The sequence below is a fragment of the Pyrgilauda ruficollis genome, unplaced genomic scaffold (genome assembly GCF_017590135.1).
Source record: "Pyrgilauda ruficollis isolate IOZ18807 unplaced genomic scaffold, ASM1759013v1 scaffold13, whole genome shotgun sequence".
NCBI classification, from domain to species: Eukaryota; Metazoa; Chordata; class Aves; order Passeriformes; family Passeridae; genus Pyrgilauda; species Pyrgilauda ruficollis.
Window position 1 is genome coordinate 1,109,179 of NW_024511432.1, and position 18,871 is coordinate 1,128,049.

The 18,871-nt window shown below is 48.2% G+C and overlaps 1 protein-coding gene across 3 annotated transcripts; it reads right to left on the bottom strand.

The window, feature by feature from the left end:
- Positions 1 to 1,149: 1,149 nt before the first annotated feature.
- Positions 1,150 to 14,600, bottom strand: MTHFSD (methenyltetrahydrofolate synthetase domain containing). 3 transcript variants are annotated; one of them, XM_041458873.1, is made up of 7 exons: positions 14,316 to 14,600; positions 13,714 to 13,788; positions 12,397 to 12,510; positions 10,623 to 10,713; positions 9,733 to 9,845; positions 9,396 to 9,521; positions 1,150 to 1,660 (listed from the first exon to the last, which is right to left on the bottom strand). In XM_041458873.1, the coding sequence occupies exons 1-7, from the start codon at positions 14,508 to 14,510 to the stop codon at positions 1,151 to 1,153; spliced, it is 1,224 nt and encodes a 407-aa protein (XP_041314807.1). In that variant the 5' UTR covers positions 14,511 to 14,600; the 3' UTR covers position 1,150. The 3 variants fall into 3 exon arrangements, with proteins under 3 accessions (XP_041314807.1, XP_041314806.1, XP_041314805.1); XM_041458872.1 differs by having other exon boundaries at positions 13,714 to 13,827; XM_041458871.1 differs by lacking the exon at positions 13,714 to 13,788 and adding an exon at positions 13,558 to 13,671 and having other exon boundaries at positions 14,316 to 14,586.
- Positions 14,601 to 18,871: the final 4,271 nt, after the last annotated feature.

Sequence of the window (18,871 nt, forward strand, 5' to 3'; positions counted from 1 at the left end):
GGCAAAAGTGCTTCTGTTTAGAAAGGATGGCTGGGCCAAAATTTAACTTGTTTTTCAGGAATAGGAAACCCAAGAGGGAAAAAGAAGTAATAAGAGCCATAGCAGATAAATCATTATTGGCCATTACAGTGGAAGGGAATGTTCATGTCCAGGACAGTGCCTGGGAGCATTTTCACCTGGAGAAGTTGGGTGGTGATGTCTCACCCTCCTCACTGATGATGTGGAAGAGCATCAGGGATGGTGACAAAGCATCAATCAATCCCCAGCAAATTCCCAAAGAATTCCATGCCAGACTAAGCACCAACAAGTTCTGACCATGGTGTGCCTGCTTTTCATTTCAGTAATAGTAATAATAATAATAATAATAATATTTCACAGAGGCAAAGGAATCACATCCCTTTAGAAGAGACAATCAGGAAAAGCAGCCGAATTATAAAATTATACAGCTAAATTATAAAATTACAATTTTATAATTATCTGATCCATCAGAAAAGCAGTTTTAGGGAAAAGCAGAGAAAACTGGGATTTGCTTTCCTCTGAAATAAGAAATATAAGGCTTACCAAGGGCTGATTTAGCAAAAAGCTGAGAAAAGGGTTCCCATCCTTCCCAGCTCTTACTAGAGGCTCTTACTAGATCTAGAACTAAGCCAGTGCTCCCACAGCCACTCTTCAAGGCACAAAAGGTACAATCTCTCTCTCCATGGTCATTTTTATAAAAAATAAATTGAAAACTTCCAACAGGCAAAGCCCATTTTTCTGTAAACAGAATTGTTACCCTTAGGACAGATTTCCTGCTGCTGCCTTTTAACCTCACAGGTATAAAGGGGCAGGTTTAACATGACTGACTGGAACCACCCTGCTGCAGGTGCCAAGGGGCAGGGCTGTAAGCCAGGCTTAACAAAACCACCAAACAGCACCAAAACCAGAGTGTGGGTACTCTGTGGGTAATTGTTTATAGAGAAATGGCTCCTCTCTCACCTGTGGGGACAAACCTTTGCATGTCCAAGTGCAGAAGTGAGGAAAGTTTGTGCAGAAAATTGGTTTTGTTAAACTTGAGGGTTACTAAAAACCTTAAAACTTCAGGTTGGCTTCTCACAAAACAATGAAAACACTTTGTTTTTGTTTTTTGGGGGTTTTTTCACCTCCATACTCATTTGTGACTATTGATCTCTCCTTGCCCTTTGTTCCTCTTGGCCAGCTCCACCCTCAGAGCATTGCCCCCAAGGCTCAGGCCTTGCAAGGAGGCCACAGCTCTGTGTGCAGCCCCCTGGTCCCTGTACTCCAGGAAAGCCCTGTGCTGTGCTCCCTGCCACTTCAGGGCAACAGGAACCACCTGCAATTCCCTCAGGGCATTTTTCAGCTGGCTCACTCTCAGGCTGCCAGGCAAGTTCCCCACATACACAGTGGTGATTGTGTCAGATCCCTCGAATTTGGGATTTCCAGGATCACTTTCCACGTGGGGTTCTCCCACTGGAGCTGAGCCTGGAGCAGCCCATGGCTGGGGATTTGCAGCCATCACCTTCTTGTTTGAAATTGCTGCTCTGTTGGTGTCTGCCAGGGCTGGGTGTTCATCTTGGAGGGTGACATCCTTGCCAGCCTGCTTCTCCCTGCATCGAAGAGTCTTTAGGATGGGGATTTTTCCCAGCATCTCAGAGCTGACCTAAAAAGGAGGAAGATGGATGTAATTATTGTAAAAGTATTTCTTGCCTTCCAGAAAAAAAGATGATGAGCATCAGGGCTCGTTTGTGCCATAAAAAGAGAGGAACCTTATTATCCTGCTGCCACACAGAGTGCCAGAGCATTCCAAATGTTCCTAATTGCTGCTCTGATTGGGAAGTCTCCCTAAATACACACTGCAGGACAAAAATAAACATTAGTGGCTCTTGAAGTGAGCAGCACAACATGGATCCAGCAGGCAAATCCCAACCAAAGTCAGGACAATTCCAATTTGACATTTATTTATCTGAATGCTTTCAGATCTGCATTCTCCTTGTTCTCCCTCTGTGTTTGCTTTGACTGAGGGCCTGTGCTCCTGCTCTGGCAGAATCCTACAAAATCCTTGTCCTGGCAGAACCCTACACAATCCCTGTCCTGGCAGAATCCTACACAATCCTTGTCCTGTAAGAATCCTACACAATCCTTGTCCTGGCAGAATCCATCCCAATCCCCTGGCCTGACAGAATCCATCCCAATCCACCAGACACTTCCATTCTGCAGAGCTCCTGGTGCTCTTTTCCCCCGGCACAGGATATCCGTGGGCTGGGTCACACAATGGTGGAAGCTGCAGCAGGAGCGTGCCTTGGAGCAGGGTTCCTGTGGATGTGGGCCCAGCTGGAGGCACGTCCCCTGCTTGGGGCACATCCCCTGTGTGCCACCCGACCTCCCACACCAGCCCCAGCTCCTCAGACCCCACAGGGATGTGCCGGGCTGGAGCAGCGAACGGAAGCGCTCGGACCCTGAGCTTCCCACTGAGAGCCCGTTATTCCTTCATCCATCCCTCCATGCCCTGACCCAAAGAGCTTCTCTGGAAGGGCTCTTCCTCTCAACAGCTGAAGCCCATCCATGTGAGGCATGAGATGCCCCAGGCTGCACTCAGACACTGGCAGGAAATGCAGTGGTTCCCCAGCTAATGTGGTCGAGCTCTTGGCTTGCACACTGAGCTTGGAAGGAGGAAGAATTCCTGCTTGGCTGCTGGACAAGTCCAACATCCATCAACACCAGATCCAATGCTGAAATTCAAGGAGCAAAACAGAGCCTGGGGAAGCAATGCCTGAGCTAGCAGAGACCCAGGCTAATAGCCCAGAATGTGAGAGGGCCACCACCCTCAGCAGGCTGGAGTGGAGCAGCACCAGCACATCCCAGTCAGCACACGCCTGCAGAGCTCCCAGCCCAGAGCTCACCCACCCCAGAGCCTCTGAATTCCTGCTCCTACAGTCACAGTCACAGCCAGCCTGGATCTGCACAACATCAAGCTCAGCTCCCTGGGGACAGCATCCCAGCTCTGAAGTGACTCGAGGAAAAGCCAAGGCAGGGTGGGGGCAATGTCAGGATGAGGTGACAGGCAAGTCACTCAACAGAATTCTCTTAATCTTCTGAAGAGCAAACAAGCAGGTTTTATTTCAGGCTGGAGCTAAATAAAAACATGATTTCCATAAAGCCTGTGCTAGTTCTGCTAACACAACATCAAACAGCAAGGACTTGCTCTGGGGACTTGCTCCAGGAGCCTCCACACTCAGAAAGGTGCAGAGCATTTCCAGATTTTACAGAGTTATTACTCTGTGGATTCTGGGGCTGATTTGTTTTTCTCAGCCAAGAATTCCAAGTGCTGTGTTTGACAGCAAACTCCCCTTCCCTGAGTGACACAACATCAAACCAAGGGTTGAAGGGTCTCACTTTGTTTGTTCTGGCCAACAATTAAGAAGGTTTGTTGTCCTCTGTCAAATTTCAATGTGAAATGTAAGCTCTATGCTAATTAAACCAAACAGGAAAAACATTTTTCTGTTCTCATGCAACCAATCACTCCTGGCCCCAAAGCACAACCCAAGAACAGCTCCTTTCATCCTGAAATTAAACTCAGTTGCCAAGGCATGGGTTGGGTGTTTGGTTAGAAAGGGAAATGCTAGCAAGGGCAAACCCTCAGGGCTTTGGAGATTGGGGCAATCAGAGATGGGCACTGAGAGGATCAACCCTGGAATTCCCAGGCTTTCAAGGACAATCCAAGGGCAGGATTTAGATAATCCAGGGAACAGCACAATCTCTAAGGGACTTCCACCAGGCATCTCCTCTCACTAAGTAGATTTTGGCATCAGCCTGCAGCTCTTGGAGCTACTGTTTCAGGCTCCTGGCAACCTCAGGAAGATGCAGTGACAACAGCATTTATGTTTCAGGGGGAATTTCTGCACAGAAAGGGGGATTAGACATTGGAATTACTGCCCAGGGAGGTGGTGGAGTCCTCATCCCTGGAGGTGTTTATGGGAAGACAGGACATGGAACTCAGCTGTCTGGTCTGGGATCACTCACAGGTTGGACTTGATGATTTTGGAAGTGTTTTCCAACCTCAATGATTCTGGGATTTTTGTAAGGGCTATGAACTATTTTCTTTAAAGTTCTGATCAAACACCATCATGAAAGGATTCTGTCATTCTCTCAAAATCCAGCCCTGTGCAAACACAAGAGCAACAGACCTTCACCAAAGCAACAAAGGCAGCTGATTTAAGACTTTTATTTTTCTGTATTAGCAAAGATTTGTAAAAAACATTAGGCAAGTTCTGACACTGTCAGCTGACACCTTACTGTCACAAGAGGCACAGAGGATTTACCTTAAGGGCTTTTTTTCTCTCTGGGTTCTAGGAGAACATTTCAGCTGGGTTAAACCTTGTAAACCCTTCCCTGTTTTCTCCCACTTTTATGCCACAGAAAGGCAGAAACTCGATTTGGGGTTTCAATTCAACAAACAAATCCACTGGGATTTTTGGGGGTGAGAACTAAAAGGGCAAAGGGGGCAGTGGGTGGCAGGGAAGAGGAAAAAGCTCGTTCTGCTCTGTTGCAAAAGAGCAAACAAAAGAACCCTGTGATAGCACAATCTGTTGCTAATTACAATCATGCAAAAAGTTCCTTTTGTCCTGTGAGCTGGGGAGGATTGCAAGGATTTATTTCCATGCGGAGAGAGGCCAAAAATATTCCTCCTCTCTTTCAAACAAGCTGCACACTTCCAGGTGCTCTGCTGGCTGGTCAGTCCTCCCTAGCCTTGCTTATCCCCATTCCTGTCCCTACCTACTGTTTTAGGCTAAGCCAGAATTTAGGGACATTCCAGTCCAAGTCTGGTTGATCCAGCTATGTGGATATGGGCAAACCCAGCACTGGAAGCTTCCCCCATCCCTTCAAAGCCAAGGCCAAACCATTTACTGATGTTTTGAAAGTTTGGATTGAGCGTTGGGATTTAGCTTTGCCAGTGAAACCAAAGCTGAAGAAGTTCCCTATCATCCCCTGACCACCAATTCCCAGACCAATTCCACACTTCAGCCCTCTGGGGTTGGCCAACAGAAATGCTCATGGGTCTGTGCCATAAACTCTGAAGTGATTTGGGTTAAAAATAACTCCACCAAAGGCAATTAATCATTTAATAATCCCTGCCATGCCTGGGAGAGCTTTGGGGAAAGAGGACAGCAGGCTGGATAAATTCTTCTGGCACACAATTACTGGGAAAGGAGCTGAGGAGGGAAATGTGTCCCCTTTCTGACAGAAACCTGAGGAAAAAAGTCCTGGATGCTGAATGCCAACACAAATCTCCCAACACTTAACCCACAGCATCCATGGCTATGACACCTGGCTTGATCCCAAAACGTGGTGGCAGATGGACTCCTGCAGCAGCCCTGCTGGACACCAGGGCTCCCTCACCCTCTGCTCCCACACAGCTCTGATCAGAGCCACTTCCAGGATGGTGCTATGGAGAATGGAGGATGTGTTTGTCCTGTGTCAGACTGAGGAATGCTGACCCCTGAGCCAGGCCAAGGCAAACAGCACTGAGATTTCCCTGGAAGCACTGCAGTCCTGGAGAGAGGCACACTGGGATGGGATGGGATGGGATGGGATGGGATGGGATGGGATGGGACGGGAGGCTGTCCTCATCCTGCTATTTCATTCTGCTTCCCACAGCTCCTCATCTCACTGACACAGGAACACCTGGATCTTGTGAGATCCCACCTGGAATCCCGTGCTCAGCTCTGGTGTCCCCAGCAGCAGAAAAACATGGAATGTTGGATCGAGTCCAGAGGAGGCCATGAAGTTGGTAGGAGGACTGGGACACCTCCCGTGTGGGGACAGGCTGAGAAAGCTGGAGCTGTTCAGCCTGGAGACATCCCAGCACCTTCCAGGACCTGAGTGGGCTACAAGGAAGCTGGAGAGGGATGGTTCATCAGTGACAGGACAAGGGGAATGGCCTCAGAATGGAAAAGGGGAAAATTTAGTTTAGATATAGAGAAGGAATTGCTCCCTGTGAGGGTGGGAGGCCCTGGCACAGGTGCCCAGAGAAGCTGTGGCTGCAATACCTCTAGGGGACATTTAGAAGTGTCCAAGGCCAGGCTGGGGAGCACCCTGGGACAGTGGAAGGTGTGCAGGGGCTTGGAATAAGATTCTCTTTCAAATCCCTTCCAACCCAACCCATTCCATGATTTTAAGTTGGAGACTGATGCAGCTGCCCTGGCAGGCTGCAAACAGCACCAAACACCTCCAATGCTTCAGATCCACCAGCCCTTCCCAAGGGGTGGGCAAAAGTGTTAGCAAGGCTCATCTCTGCCCATCCTCAGAGGGCTCTGACCCCAGATTGTTCTAAACCTCCTTGGGACAGATCCAACTTTTTGTGCTGTGTCCTCTTTTCATGCTGTGTCCTCGTTTGCAGGAGCTCTGAGCAAACAGGGATTTGTGGCACAGACAAGGCCAGGACAGCAAGCCCAGCACAGTTGAACATTTTATCATTCATTTGCACAAAATGTCCAAATATGTGCACACAATGCAAGGGCACATTTCTGGGAGCTGGCAGCCTGCTGGTGTCCCTCAGGAGAAACTTCTGCAGCCCACACTTGGAATCCACCCGTGCTTTCTGCAGCGAGGCTCAGCTTTGTGAAGGTGCTGAGATGTGTGACCACGTGTGGAAGCATTCCCTGTCCCCACCAGCCCAAAAACCACACCAAAACAAAGCCCTGCCTACACTGACTGCAATTTCCTTCTGTTGAAGGATTTGCCAGCTTGGATGGGTGCATTTGTTGAGCTTTCCTTCCCAGATGTTCTATCACACACCCAAAGCTGTTTGTTGTCAGAGGGTTTTCATCTCTGCCACTGGGATTCCCCCCCATTTCACTTCATTTAATTTAATTTAATTTCATTTCATTTCAATTCTTTTCCTACTGCTAGAAAGTTCTCAGCAAAAGAATTATTTCAAAACCAGAAGGAAATGCTTACTAAAATACAGTGATTTTTCCACCAACTACTCTCCTTTTCCTCTTCATGAACCCAAATATTTTAATTTGTCTGTACAGTTTCCATTTCAAATAAGCACAGCACAAATAACTTGATAATTGGGACAAATATAATAGCCAGTGTCCCAGATAAAGATCACAGTTACCCATAGAAAATATTAAATGAGAAAGCAAGTAGCTTCATGAATTTAGAGTTCCCAGAAACAATGGGTTGAATTTTCAAGACAGATGAAGCCAAATAATTCTCCACTGGCATCCAAATAAAGTTTTCCAGAGTGCTCAGCTCTCAGCAGCTCTTGCTGCCCTCCAGTAATTCAAATTGATGTCCCAAAACTCTGACCTCAGAGGCACAAAAGTGTCACAAACACCCCCCAGCACTGGGGATTTAGAAGTGTTTCTGGAGTGCCTGATAATGATTCTTTGGTATTGATGATGTTGTGGCTTTTCCACTTCCTTGGAAGTCTTTAAACAGCTCAGAACACACACGAGCACTCCAGGAAAATGCAGCCATGGATTTGTTTGCTGGGTGAGCATCTCCTTCCCAATGGAGCTGAGTGTGCATTACTGGCAGCACATCCTTACAACAACCCTCAGCTGTAATCCCATATTTGCAAACACCTGGATTTCAAACTCCTAAACATTGTCCTGGCCTGATCCAGCCCTGCTCCCCAAGGATCAGCTTTTTTTTACAATGTATTTTCCACCTCACACATCCTCACAATGAAGTTAAGCTACTCTGTGTTGACAAAACCCCATGTTTACAAGTGGATGATTTATTTACTCACTGTCTCTTGGTTCATTTAGTTTTGCTCTGAGGAACAGGAATGCACCAGCAAAGCCAGGATTTGCAGGAGAAAAGGATGGAGAGAAAATGATGGAGAAGTAGCCGGGAAAATCCAAAGGACAAACACTTAAATAGCCCCTATCAAATGCTGCCTTTTTCACACCCTGTGATTAACCAGACCTCCCACTTCCAGAGCTGAACACCCAGGTACCACCACAGGCACACAAAAAATAAATGTCACTCATTTCCCTGGGGAATAATGGCAATTTCTGCTTCATACAGACACCACACTTTGTTCTGATCCCAAAAAACCAGAAAAGTGATGATTATCCCTGGTCTTCTCCAATAATCCTATTTAATCCACACAGCTCAAAACAAAAGGTGTTAAATCAACACTCAAATATTCAAATAAAGGGTCAATCTGTGCTCCATTCTCAGTGAAAGCTGCAGAAAATTCAGTTTCTGCTAAAAGCACAAAAAAAAAAAGAAATTTAAAAAGTGTCAGCAAGGCCACTTACTGAGAAGTCTGACACCAAGGCAGACAAACTGATCAAAAATATGTTGGCAAGATGGATGGAGCACAAGGAGTAGGCCTTCAACACAATTACATTCAATAATATCCTAAAAAAAATTACAATTCAAAAATAATTCAATGGAAAAAATGCACTAGGACAGACAGAGCTGTTATTTATTTATTTATAACCTCAAATTCTCAACCACAGGCAGGGTAAAATGCTCTCCCACTACTGGAATAAAAATAGTCCTGGCTAGAATGTGTTTGTTGTAGATACATTACCTAAAGAAATTTAACTCTTTTAGCTGGCTGGCAGAATTTAACAAACAACTTCTGATTTCCCTGGGAGTACTCCATTAAAATTCTTCAGTTTCTGCAAGATGTGGATGCATAATTCCTCATTTCAGCATTCCTGCTGTACTCACTCATGCAGGATTGGGTCTGCTCCCTCACTGGATGATTTTAGAAATGAAAATCCAATGACAAAGAAAAAGCTTTCCCAGCAGGAACCTCCAATAAAACAATTCACTCAAGGCTTTCCTGAAACTATTTGGGAAGCTGAGGAAGTTTCTGGCACTGGGCAGGGGGAAAAGTCCAATCCATAATAGAACTACCAATAAATAAAGATTCACGTTTGAAATCCCTGTTCTTCCACCTGAAAACGAGCTGCAGCCACAGATTTATCCCTGGAAAGTGAATCCACTGCAGAAACAGGAATGTACCAGCAGCAGGTTGTGTTTTCCTTTCACAACTACAGCAGCACAGACTTTTACCCACCAGTTCCACCCCCCTGGGACACCTCCCCCTAGCCCAGATTGCTCCAAGCCCATCCAGCCTGGCCTGGGACACTTCCAGGATGGGGCAGCACCTCCTGATAATCCACTGGATACAGCAACCTCAGATGGAGGGAAATATCTCTCCTCACCATCACCCCTTAAACCCCACTGCACACAGATGCTGCTGCTTTCTTTCACCTGACAAACACACCTGCTCTTTTACCAAATACTTCTAATTAAAAAATTTGTTTCTATGAAAAAATGGGGGGTTTATCAGCGGGCTATTGGTACCAGTAATCCACCAGCAGCAAAGGTTTAAGATTTGACTTGATTAAGATTGAACTTGCCTTGTGCCACATTATTCCCTGAGGTTTTGGTCGTTTGCAATTAGTCTGGATAGTCCTTGTTGGAGTGAGGATGTAATCCACAGTTAAATCATGATCACCCAGCAGCTCCTCTGCTATGTCAAGCACCTACAAGGCAGAGATTTGGTTAAGTAGCTAAAAACAAACTCCCTAAAGCTGTGCCCCATTCCTGATGTCTTGTCACATGAAAATCCATCAAAGACAATGGGAATAAAGATGCCAAACCAGCTTCATTCCATGTCTCCCCTCCAGACAGAGCAGGAAGTGTCCCAGAGCTCCCTCCCAGCTGGAGGGGGGATGTTTGAACATCTCAACTCACCTGGCAGTCGTGCACGATGGTAACCACAGGTGTGTCCTCCTGCACTGCCCCCATGGACACCATCATTGCATATTCCATGTCTGCATAACCTTCCCCTTTGCCAATTCTCCAGCCTAAAGCACAGAAAAGTGGAAAAAAAAAAAAAAAACCAAAACCAAACAGCACAGTGGAAAGTTGTTAAAATGGTGTAATTAACCCAGCAGTCTGCAAGTTGTAAGTCTGGAAAAAACCAGATCAGCATCTCTCACAGAGTGCAGCTTTCCTTGAAATCAGCACTGAAATGAAATAAAAAATCAGTTTCAATGACTCCTAAAAGATCCCAGAAGCTTCCCATTCAGAATAAACAAATTCAATGCAGTTAAGACAGCAGTTTATTTAGCAATTGTATTTAGAACCTTCTACTCATGTCCAACACAGGTTCAAGTGGGTAAAGAGGAGTCTGGGTCACATATAAAAATTGTGTTATTTTAGGCAAGGGATAAAGTCAGTGGAAAATTTTTCAGCACCAGCAGGTTTTCAAAATACTAGAAAATGCAAAATCTGATCCCCAAATAGGTCCTGAATCAGCAGGTCTAACACAAGTCCTTTCACACAGCCTGTGTGAGCAGAGCAGATCCCTGACCAGGGAGCCTGCTTGGATTCCTTTAAACACAAAGAATTCCTTGCCTCAAGGGTTTTCCTGAACATCTCTGAGGCCACTGCTCTGTGCCCACGGCATCCTGAGGCACCCCTGCTTCCTGCTGGGACTGCCAGCAGGGATTGGGCACACACAGGGGCAGAAGCCAAGACCACAACTCAGCTCCAAGGAGAAATCTGTCTCTGCCACGTGCTGTGGCCTTCCTGCCACCGGGCTGGCACTTGGGACCTTCCTGCTGGAAGTTTTTCCTCACCTTTTTCTGAGACAGCCACCGATCCCACAACAACCAAGTCCACTTGTGCTTTCCCATCCAGCCCCACAGGCACGCTGTAGTCTCTTACACCCTGCAGGAAAAAACAGCATTTGAGGTTTGCAGAGGGCACAATCTTCCAAGAACTGAGGCAGAAATCCAGGATATTTTGATAAATCCCAGGAACTCCCCACGTTTCCAAGTGTCTCTTCCATGTTTAGCCAAGCTGTACATGTCTGGGAAGTTATCCCCAGGGAATCCTAGAATAGATTCCCTACTACAGTGACAAGAATTTTGGCACACTGCAAGGAGAGCTGAGGGAGGTGGGCACTTTTAGAAACGAGGTTTTTAATTTAGGATCAAAACCTGGTATTTTGAAACACTTCTTTGGAAATCTGTTCTTAAAAATGAGAGCTAGTGACACTTCTTATTTACACTTCCCTACTCTACTAAAAGCTTGAGGAATACCAGAGCACTCCAAATGCTTCAATTAATTCTCAAATATAAATCACAAAGTTAATTTAGACACAGACAGCAACAGCACAAAGAAATCTGAAGTTACACAAAGTGACACAATTATTTTTTCCTCTCCTCTCTCCTTGTTCAACCCCACCCACTTCTCTTCAATCTGTTCTCATCTTAATGAAAATTCTGTCCAGATTGCAGAAATTAAAAATCATGTTTATTTGGGTTTTTAAATATAAGAGGTTTAGAACTATTTAAAATACATCTTGTGATTCAATCATTCCCAATACATGGGTACAGCACACAGCAAATGCTCCTCACACCAACTCAACTTGCTGCTAATTATAAATTAACAATATTAAAATCACAATAAAGAGCCAAACATTTTCAGTGCAGAGCAGAAACCCCAAGAATTCAGTAATTTGTGGCTGACTATCAGCACTAATGCCCATCAGGCACTTCCCTGCAGTGTGGTAAGGATTGTTTGCACAGTGCTTTGTAAATACAAACTGCCAACAGCATTTTTTCATTAGTGGGCTGGGGCAAAAACCAGACACATGGTGAGAGCCCAGATCAGACAGCAGGCCAAGAGAAAGGTCTCTTGCAAAAATGCTCTTCAGCCCTGATCTTAATTAGTTAATGACTGCAATAGAACTTCCAACAAAGAAAGTCACTACTAATTACCAGCCTTTACAGCCTCGGTTGTTTACGGGGTTGCTGCAGAACTTTACTGCTTTTAGCAGGAGATAAAGGAGGAAATAAATCTCTGTAGTAAGCTCTTCATGCTGGGTTTTCATGGCAGATACAGATGGATGTAAAACCTGCAGGGCTGTCTGGCCGAAGCCCTGGCTGTGCGGTGCGATTGGAACACGAGAGGGCAGCAAGAGACCGCTGCAAAGCCCAGCCTCCGCACGTGTCCGGGCCCCGCTGCACGCAAACGCCACAATTCACGGCTCTTTGGGTGTTGTGTTCTATAAAAAACCTCGACTTTCCTATCTGGTAACACCTAAGAGCACTAAGCTATCCCCCAGAGGGTTCAGCAGCTCAAAACTGCAGAATGGAGGAGCATGAAGAAAGATCTAACTCACCTCAAGGCATTATTTTCTAAAAGACACTGAGAAATATCAATTCAAATCCCTTTCAACCCTGCTAAGACTGAATTTTCTCCTGATTTCAATATTATCAATGTACAAAAACCCAGAGATAACATCCTAAGAGGAAGATATTTCAGTTTTTCCAACTTCCAGCTGGTCCATCCCAAGCCCACACTGTCCCCAAGTTAATTCAGCCCTCCCTGATCCCTCACTCCCACCTGAGATGTGGCACATCTTCTCAACATCTCCTTGGTTGCACCTGGAGGGGGAACAATCCTGTTGAACAGCCCAGACCTCAGACGTGGTGTGGGAACCAGCAAAGTCTTCCTTGCCTGGGGAACCACATGAGAAGGTTCATTTTACACTGAAGAAATATTTTTATTGTCACACAGTAAAAATTACATGGCCAAATAACTAATTTGTTATGTTGTTGGTGGTGTAATGCTTGTAAGATTAATTTCCTCCAACACAGGAAAATTCCATAAAAAGGTTTATTGAAGAAATAAAAGGTGAAACAGACATTTGAAGATATTTCAGGACAAATCTTTAAGGACAATTCCTCCTTTAAAGCTATGTCTCTAAATAGCTTTATGAGATAATAGTTTCAAACTGACAGAGGGCAGAGTTAGATGAGATATTAGGGAGAAATTCCTCCCTGTGAGGGTGGGGAGAGAAGCTGTGGCTGCCCCTGGATCCCTGGAATGTCCAAGGCCAGGCTGGACAGGGCTTGCAGCACTCTGGGATGGTGGAAGGTGTCCCTGCTCAGGGCAGGAGGCTGGAACTGAATTATCCTTCAAGTCCCTTCCAACCTAAACCATTCCATGACATTTATTGATTTGAGCTCCACAAATGAGCTGCACATAAAACCCTTGGAGGTGCAGTGCCAGGTGCTGCTGAGGTGTGTTACATTTTCTCCTCGAGCAAGGTCTTATGGGCTCTCAGAGGAGCCCATCACACCCGAGACAGTCCAGATACCTCAATGGCATGTAATCAGCAGGATGGCTTCTGAGGCAGTGTTGGAAACACAAAAGTTTTAATAAAAGGCAAAATAACAAAGCTCTTACAGATCAAAACCGAGCCAGGGACAAGAGGGTCTTTCTCTTAGTAAAAACACCACACAAAAGGGATTATTTCCTTTGCTCTCTTCTTTTTCTAGTGAAATACCTAGGTGGGACCTTTTGGCTTCTGTCGCTTTGGGCATCCTTAGGTTTGAGGTGAAGGTCCTGTGAGGTGTCTTTGTACCAAACTGAGGAGAGAAACTTCTGGGCTTTTTAAGGAGACAAGGGATAATTTGTTCACTCTATCAGGGGACACATCCCTACAGAGGTGCTGCCAGGCTCTGCTGTCCCCTGCCAGCTCCTCCTCAGGGCTGCCCTTACCTGCAGAGCTGCCAGCCGGGCACCTTCCAGAGGTTTGTCAGGATCCACCTTCACCTCCCGTGCTCTGCTGAACACTTCCAGCTCCCTGAGAGAGCAGCAGGCCTGCAGGGAGCCCTGGGGCAGGGAAGGAGCCAAGAGAAAGGTATTTTCACTTACTTCCAGCGTTAGGAAGCGGGCATTCCTCTGGGGAGCATCGGGGTTTATTTTTACTGTCCGGGCAGCCCGGAATTCCTGCAAAGCCAGAAGCCGGGTGGCAGCGTGGGAGGAGCCCTGTTTGCATAAAACATCAGCTCACAGCAGAGAAGGGCAATGCAGAACCTTTCACCCTCTGGGCAGGCTGATTTCTGCAGGTTTTTAATTGAGGGGCTGTTCATTTCCTGTGAAGCCCTGGAAAGGTCCAGTGCCAGCTTGGACAGGGCTCAGAGCGGGATAGTGAAGTGTTCCTGCTGAGGGAGCTTCAATTTCCCTTCCTACTCAAACCGCTCTGTGCGTCGGTAATTGACAAGGGGCTTCTGTTTGCTTTGCTTCCAGGGCTGCCGGGCACTGCCCGGGGAACTGGGGGCACTGGGGGGAACTGGGGAGCACTGGGGGACACAGAGGGGCACTGGGGGGAACTGGAGGGTACTGAGGGGGAACTGGGAGGGACTGGGGGGCACTGAGGTGGGGGACACTGAGGGAGCACTGGGGGCCGCTCCCGGCAGGGCGGGGCAGGGAAGGAGCAGCAGGAGGAGGCGGCCCAGCGCCGGCCGCCGCCGTACCTTGAAGTTGGGGATGCGGCCGCGCACGGGCCGCGGGAAGTCGGCCAGGCCGGAGGCCTCCAGGTGCTCCCACACCTTCTCCCGGATGTCCCACTTGGAGCGGCCCGCTGAGGGCAGCGCCCGGCCCGGGGCCGCCATCGCCGTGACGTCACCGCCATCCCCTCCCGCACCCGCCCGCCGTGACGTCACCGCCATACCCTTCCGTGTGGCGGTGACGTCAGCGACGCCACGCCCCGCACTAGTTCATCGTCTATGACGTCACAACCACGCCCCCATATTCACCTCAGATTAGTGACGTCACTGTAGTTAAGCCACCCCTCCTCATTGTCAGCGCCGAGGGGCGGAACCTCCGCGTTGGCCACGCCCTCCCCGTGGCTACGGCGGCGCTGAGGGGTCAAAACGCCTCGAAGGCCGAGTGGCGGGAGCATATTATATTATATTATATTTTACACCCCACTTGGCTCCTCGCTCGGATCCAGCTGCAGCTGTGCCAGCCCAAAAAAAAAGCAGAATAAATTGGGCTGCTCCTCTCTGAGGGCGGCAGATGCAAACTCCTTTTCTGAGGTTTTTTCTCTCCACAATGACCAAGACTCTGCTGAATTCATGAGTTTCCCCCCCACCCCAGCTCTGAGCGATTCCCAAATTCTGATAATATCCGCATTTAATGCTGCGGTGAGGCTTCACCTTCTCAATTAAGCACCCAAAAAAAAATCAAAGTTTTGGAGCTGGCAAGAGCCTTTCTGCTGGATGCTGAGGATTTGAAACTTTCTGTGCTGAAGACCCACAAGGAAATTCTGTATTTGACCTGAGGCTGGGGAGGAGCTTCCAAAATTGATTGGTAGCACCGGGATTGTGGGTGTGGAGTTTGAAGTTTGCGATGTCACAAGGGGAAACTGTGAGTTTAAGGTTAAAAACGCAGAGTTTTTTAAGGTTAGAAAACTTAGAGTTAATGTTTTGGAATATAGCAATATATACGGGGTGAGCTGGAGGTTTTAGTGTGGAGACTGGTTGTTCTTCACCTTCTTCTCTGTGGGTTTGGGTGGTTTTGTGTAATTGGACAGAAAAGTCCACACTGAGACTTCGAGTGATTGGTTATTGGGTTAAAAGTGGAAATAATTTAGGTGTCATTTCTTAATCGGACAGTTTAGCCTTAAAATACCTTGTAGACAAAGATAGTCAGGTATTTTGTAGCTCGTTGGTGGAATGCTGTAGGACTCAGGACTTGTAATACAGAGAAGAAATAATAATATATAATATGATATGATACGTGTGAGTGAATGTTTGTGTTTATGGAATAACCACATGGAAGGAGGCACCTCAGGGCAGGTGGGGCTGGCCCGGGCTGTCCAGCAATGTCTGGAAAATTGGGATGGAGCAGCCCCCTGCAGCCAGGGCTTCCTGCCCCGCCAGTAAGGGTGCAAAACCGGGAGAAAATCCATGGGTCTGGCTGGAATGGTGCCAGACACAGCTTCCTTTTCCTTTTCCTTTTCCTTTTCCTTTTCCTTTTCCTTTCCTTCTTTCCTTTTCTTTCTTGCTTTTCCTCTCCTTCTTTCTTCCTTTGTCTTCCTCTTTTTTATTCTTTCTCCTTCTTCCTTCTTTCTTAATATTTTTCTTCCTTCTCTTCTCTTCTCTTCTCTTCTCTTCTCTTCTCTTCTCTTCTCTTCTCTTCCCCTTTCCTTTCCTTTCCTTTCCTTTCCTTTCCTTTCCTTTCCTTTCCTTTCCTTTCCCCCCTCTCTCTTTCCTTTCCTTTCCTTTCCCCCCTCACTCTTTCCCTCCTTCATTTCCTCCTTTTCTCTCTTTCTTCCCTACTCTTCCTCTCCCTTTGCCCACTCATTTTCTCCACTCACCCTCTCTCTCCGTTGCTCCCACCGCCATCCTCTGTCCCACGCTTCTCCCTCTTTCCTCTTTTCGTGCTCAGTCTCTCCCTGTCTCCATCTCTGTCCCTGTCCCTCTGTCTGTTCCCGTCCCTCTGTCTGTTCCCGTCCCTCTGTCTGTCCTCGCTGCAGTCCCCGCGGTGTCCTCTGGGGGGCGACACACGCCGCGCGGAGCTCCCGCGGGCAGGTGAGACCGGAGCGAGCCCGGGAACGGCACCGGGAACAGCCCGGGAACCACACCGGGAACAGCCCCGGCAGTGACACCGGGAACGGCCCAGGAATGGCCCGGGAATGACACCGGGAACAGCCCGGGAACGACACCGGCAATAGCCCGGGAACGGTCCCGGAGCGGCACCGGGAAGGACATCGGGAATAGCCCAGGAGTAGTCCCGGAGCGGCATCGGGAGCGACTTGGGAACAGCCCGGGAACGGCCCTGGGAACGACACCGGGAATGGCTCCGTAGTGACACCGGGAACGGCCCGGGAATGGCCCCGGAGTGACACCGGGAACGGCCCGGGAACAGACCGGGAATGGCCCCCAAGCGACACCGGGAAGGGCCCCACAGCTGTCCCGGTGCGGCCACGGGAATGACATCGGGAGCGGCCCCGGGAACGGCCCCGGGAACGACCGCCCGAGCGCTGCGAACGCTCCGCTGCCGCTGCCGGTAAAGGCTGCGAGAGGAAAACCGGCGGCTCCCCCGGAGAAGCGGGCGAAGGAGCCCCGCGGGGGGAATCCCGCATTTCCAAGCACCTCCCGCTCTCCTCCTCGAAGGGGCTCCTTTCCCCGCGCTCTCCCCGTATTTTTCATAATGCTGATTTTTTGTTTGGTTGGTTTTTTGTTTTCTCCAAGCCTTAATGCTGATTTTTTGTTTGGTTGGTTTTTTTGTTTTCTCCAAGCCGTTCGAATTTTGGGCTGTTCCGAGCCCGCTGGTTCGGTCTCTGCTCGGTGCCCAGCTGCAGCAAGCAAAGAACTTTTGCTGCTTCTGGGGGTTCTGTAGAAATTCAGTTCGGTAAAGTTTTCAGCCGAGGAGAGGTAAGATTCCATCAGGGATATTTCTCCATACTTCTAGGAAGGGACAGCACTGCGACACCGCAGGGGTGGCTTTACTCAAACTCTCTTTTATAAAATTCCAGCATTTTAGAAACTTATATCGTTAAAGAAATCCCATGTACTTGTGTACGCTGAGACACAGCCCAAGTTGTTACGAAAAATGTGATTTATTTGAAAACCGAACATAAAAGTGTAAAGTCGTTCTCAAATTATTCCAGAAAAAAAAATAAAAGCTTTCTCTTATGGTCATACATTTACATGAAATGTATCATCTTATCTCGCTGAATTCCCTATTTGTTTTCCCAGAGAAAATACCCCCGGACATTTTCTCGGTGGATGAAACCCTTCCCGGAACATTCAAAATTATTTCCGTCAAAACCAAATACAGATTTTGAAGAGCCCGGAGAAACTCCCCAATCAATTTTTCCATCGCAGATCATTTTTAACCATACCTCCTTGTAGAGAAGCTGCCTCATAATTTAATTTTTTCCCTCCCTTCAGTTATCGCATAAAATCGTTTCCTTTCTTATTAAGAAGATCTCCGGTAATTAACAGCCCCGCCGGGTTCCCACGGCCGGAGCCGCCCGCGGTCCGGGCTGCGAGCGGGAAAGGGACCCTGGATCCCAGCAGCCGGCCAAAATCCCAGCCCGACTTTGGGGGAGAAAAAATATCTTTGTTTAAAGCCTTACGAAACCACACAAATTGCAAGGAGGGCAAGGCAAAATTACAGTGTAAGAAACCCAAAAATCACCGCTCAGGAATCACAGCGGCAGCAGCCAGGCTCGGGGGAGGCGGCGGGAAGGAGCCCGAGCGAAGTGACAGCAAATTCATTTCCACCTTATCTCTTTTCGGGCTCGAATCGATTTTGCAGCGCTATTTTTGATTATAGATATAATCTGATTTATTTAGTTTTTCCCTTGCGGAGCGAGGAAAATCGCTGGTTTCCCACCTCGGCTCCTTGGGCCGGCAGATCCACGCTTCTCCCGGGTGGAACAGAACAATTCGCAGCAGTTTCCCCCGACACTTGAGTTTACACTTGGTCACCGCGCGTCCCTAATTGTCCCGCTCTGATTGCCTCTAATGAACTCATTAGGGACAGGGCAGAGGGGCGGATTTCACAGGCACAAGAAAATCCACCTCGATGCCCGGAACGAAAAAAAAAATATAGACACTTAAATGCTCTCGCTGCTTTATGTTGGTTTTGTTAGGTATTTTCTATAATAATAAAATATCCCCAAACTCCCCCAAAGCGGCGGAGGAACCTCTGAACCCGCAACGACGGCACACCGGGGCCGAGCCGCGCTGTCACCGCCACCGTGCGAGCACCCAGCGGCCTGTCCCCATGAATTCCACAGAAACATATTTTAAAACATATTTCTATTTTAAACGCACGACCCGCCGGCCACGGGGACACCGCGACACCGGCGCGACCAGCGCGGTGCCACCGCTCCCGCCATCAACCTGCCCGCAAGCAGAGCTCACAAACCCCGCCGTTAGCAGCGGGCACATCCCCCGGGCGGCTCGGGGCTGTTTTTTGGGGCTGTTTTTGGGGGCCGAACCCCTCCGGAGGGGCCCGGAGGGGCCGCGGGTGCCGGCGCGGGGCTCGGCCCGGCCCGGGAGCGCGCGGGGGC

What these genes read in the sequence shown, in the direction of transcription:
- MTHFSD (XM_041458872.1), bottom strand. Translation starts at nt 14,510, where the DNA reads ATGGCGGTGACGTCACGGCGGGCGGGTGCGGGAGGGGATGGCGGTGAC. An exon ending in CCCGCTTCCTAACGCTGGAA is followed by an intron (nt 12,511 to 13,713) that starts GTAAGTGAAAAT and finishes GTGGTTCCCCAG; the next exon opens with GCAAGGAAGACTTTGCTGGT. An exon ending in AGGGAATAATGTGGCACAAG is followed by an intron (nt 1,661 to 9,395) that starts GCAAGTTCAATC and finishes CCTCCTTTTTAG; the next exon opens with GTCAGCTCTGAGATGCTGGG.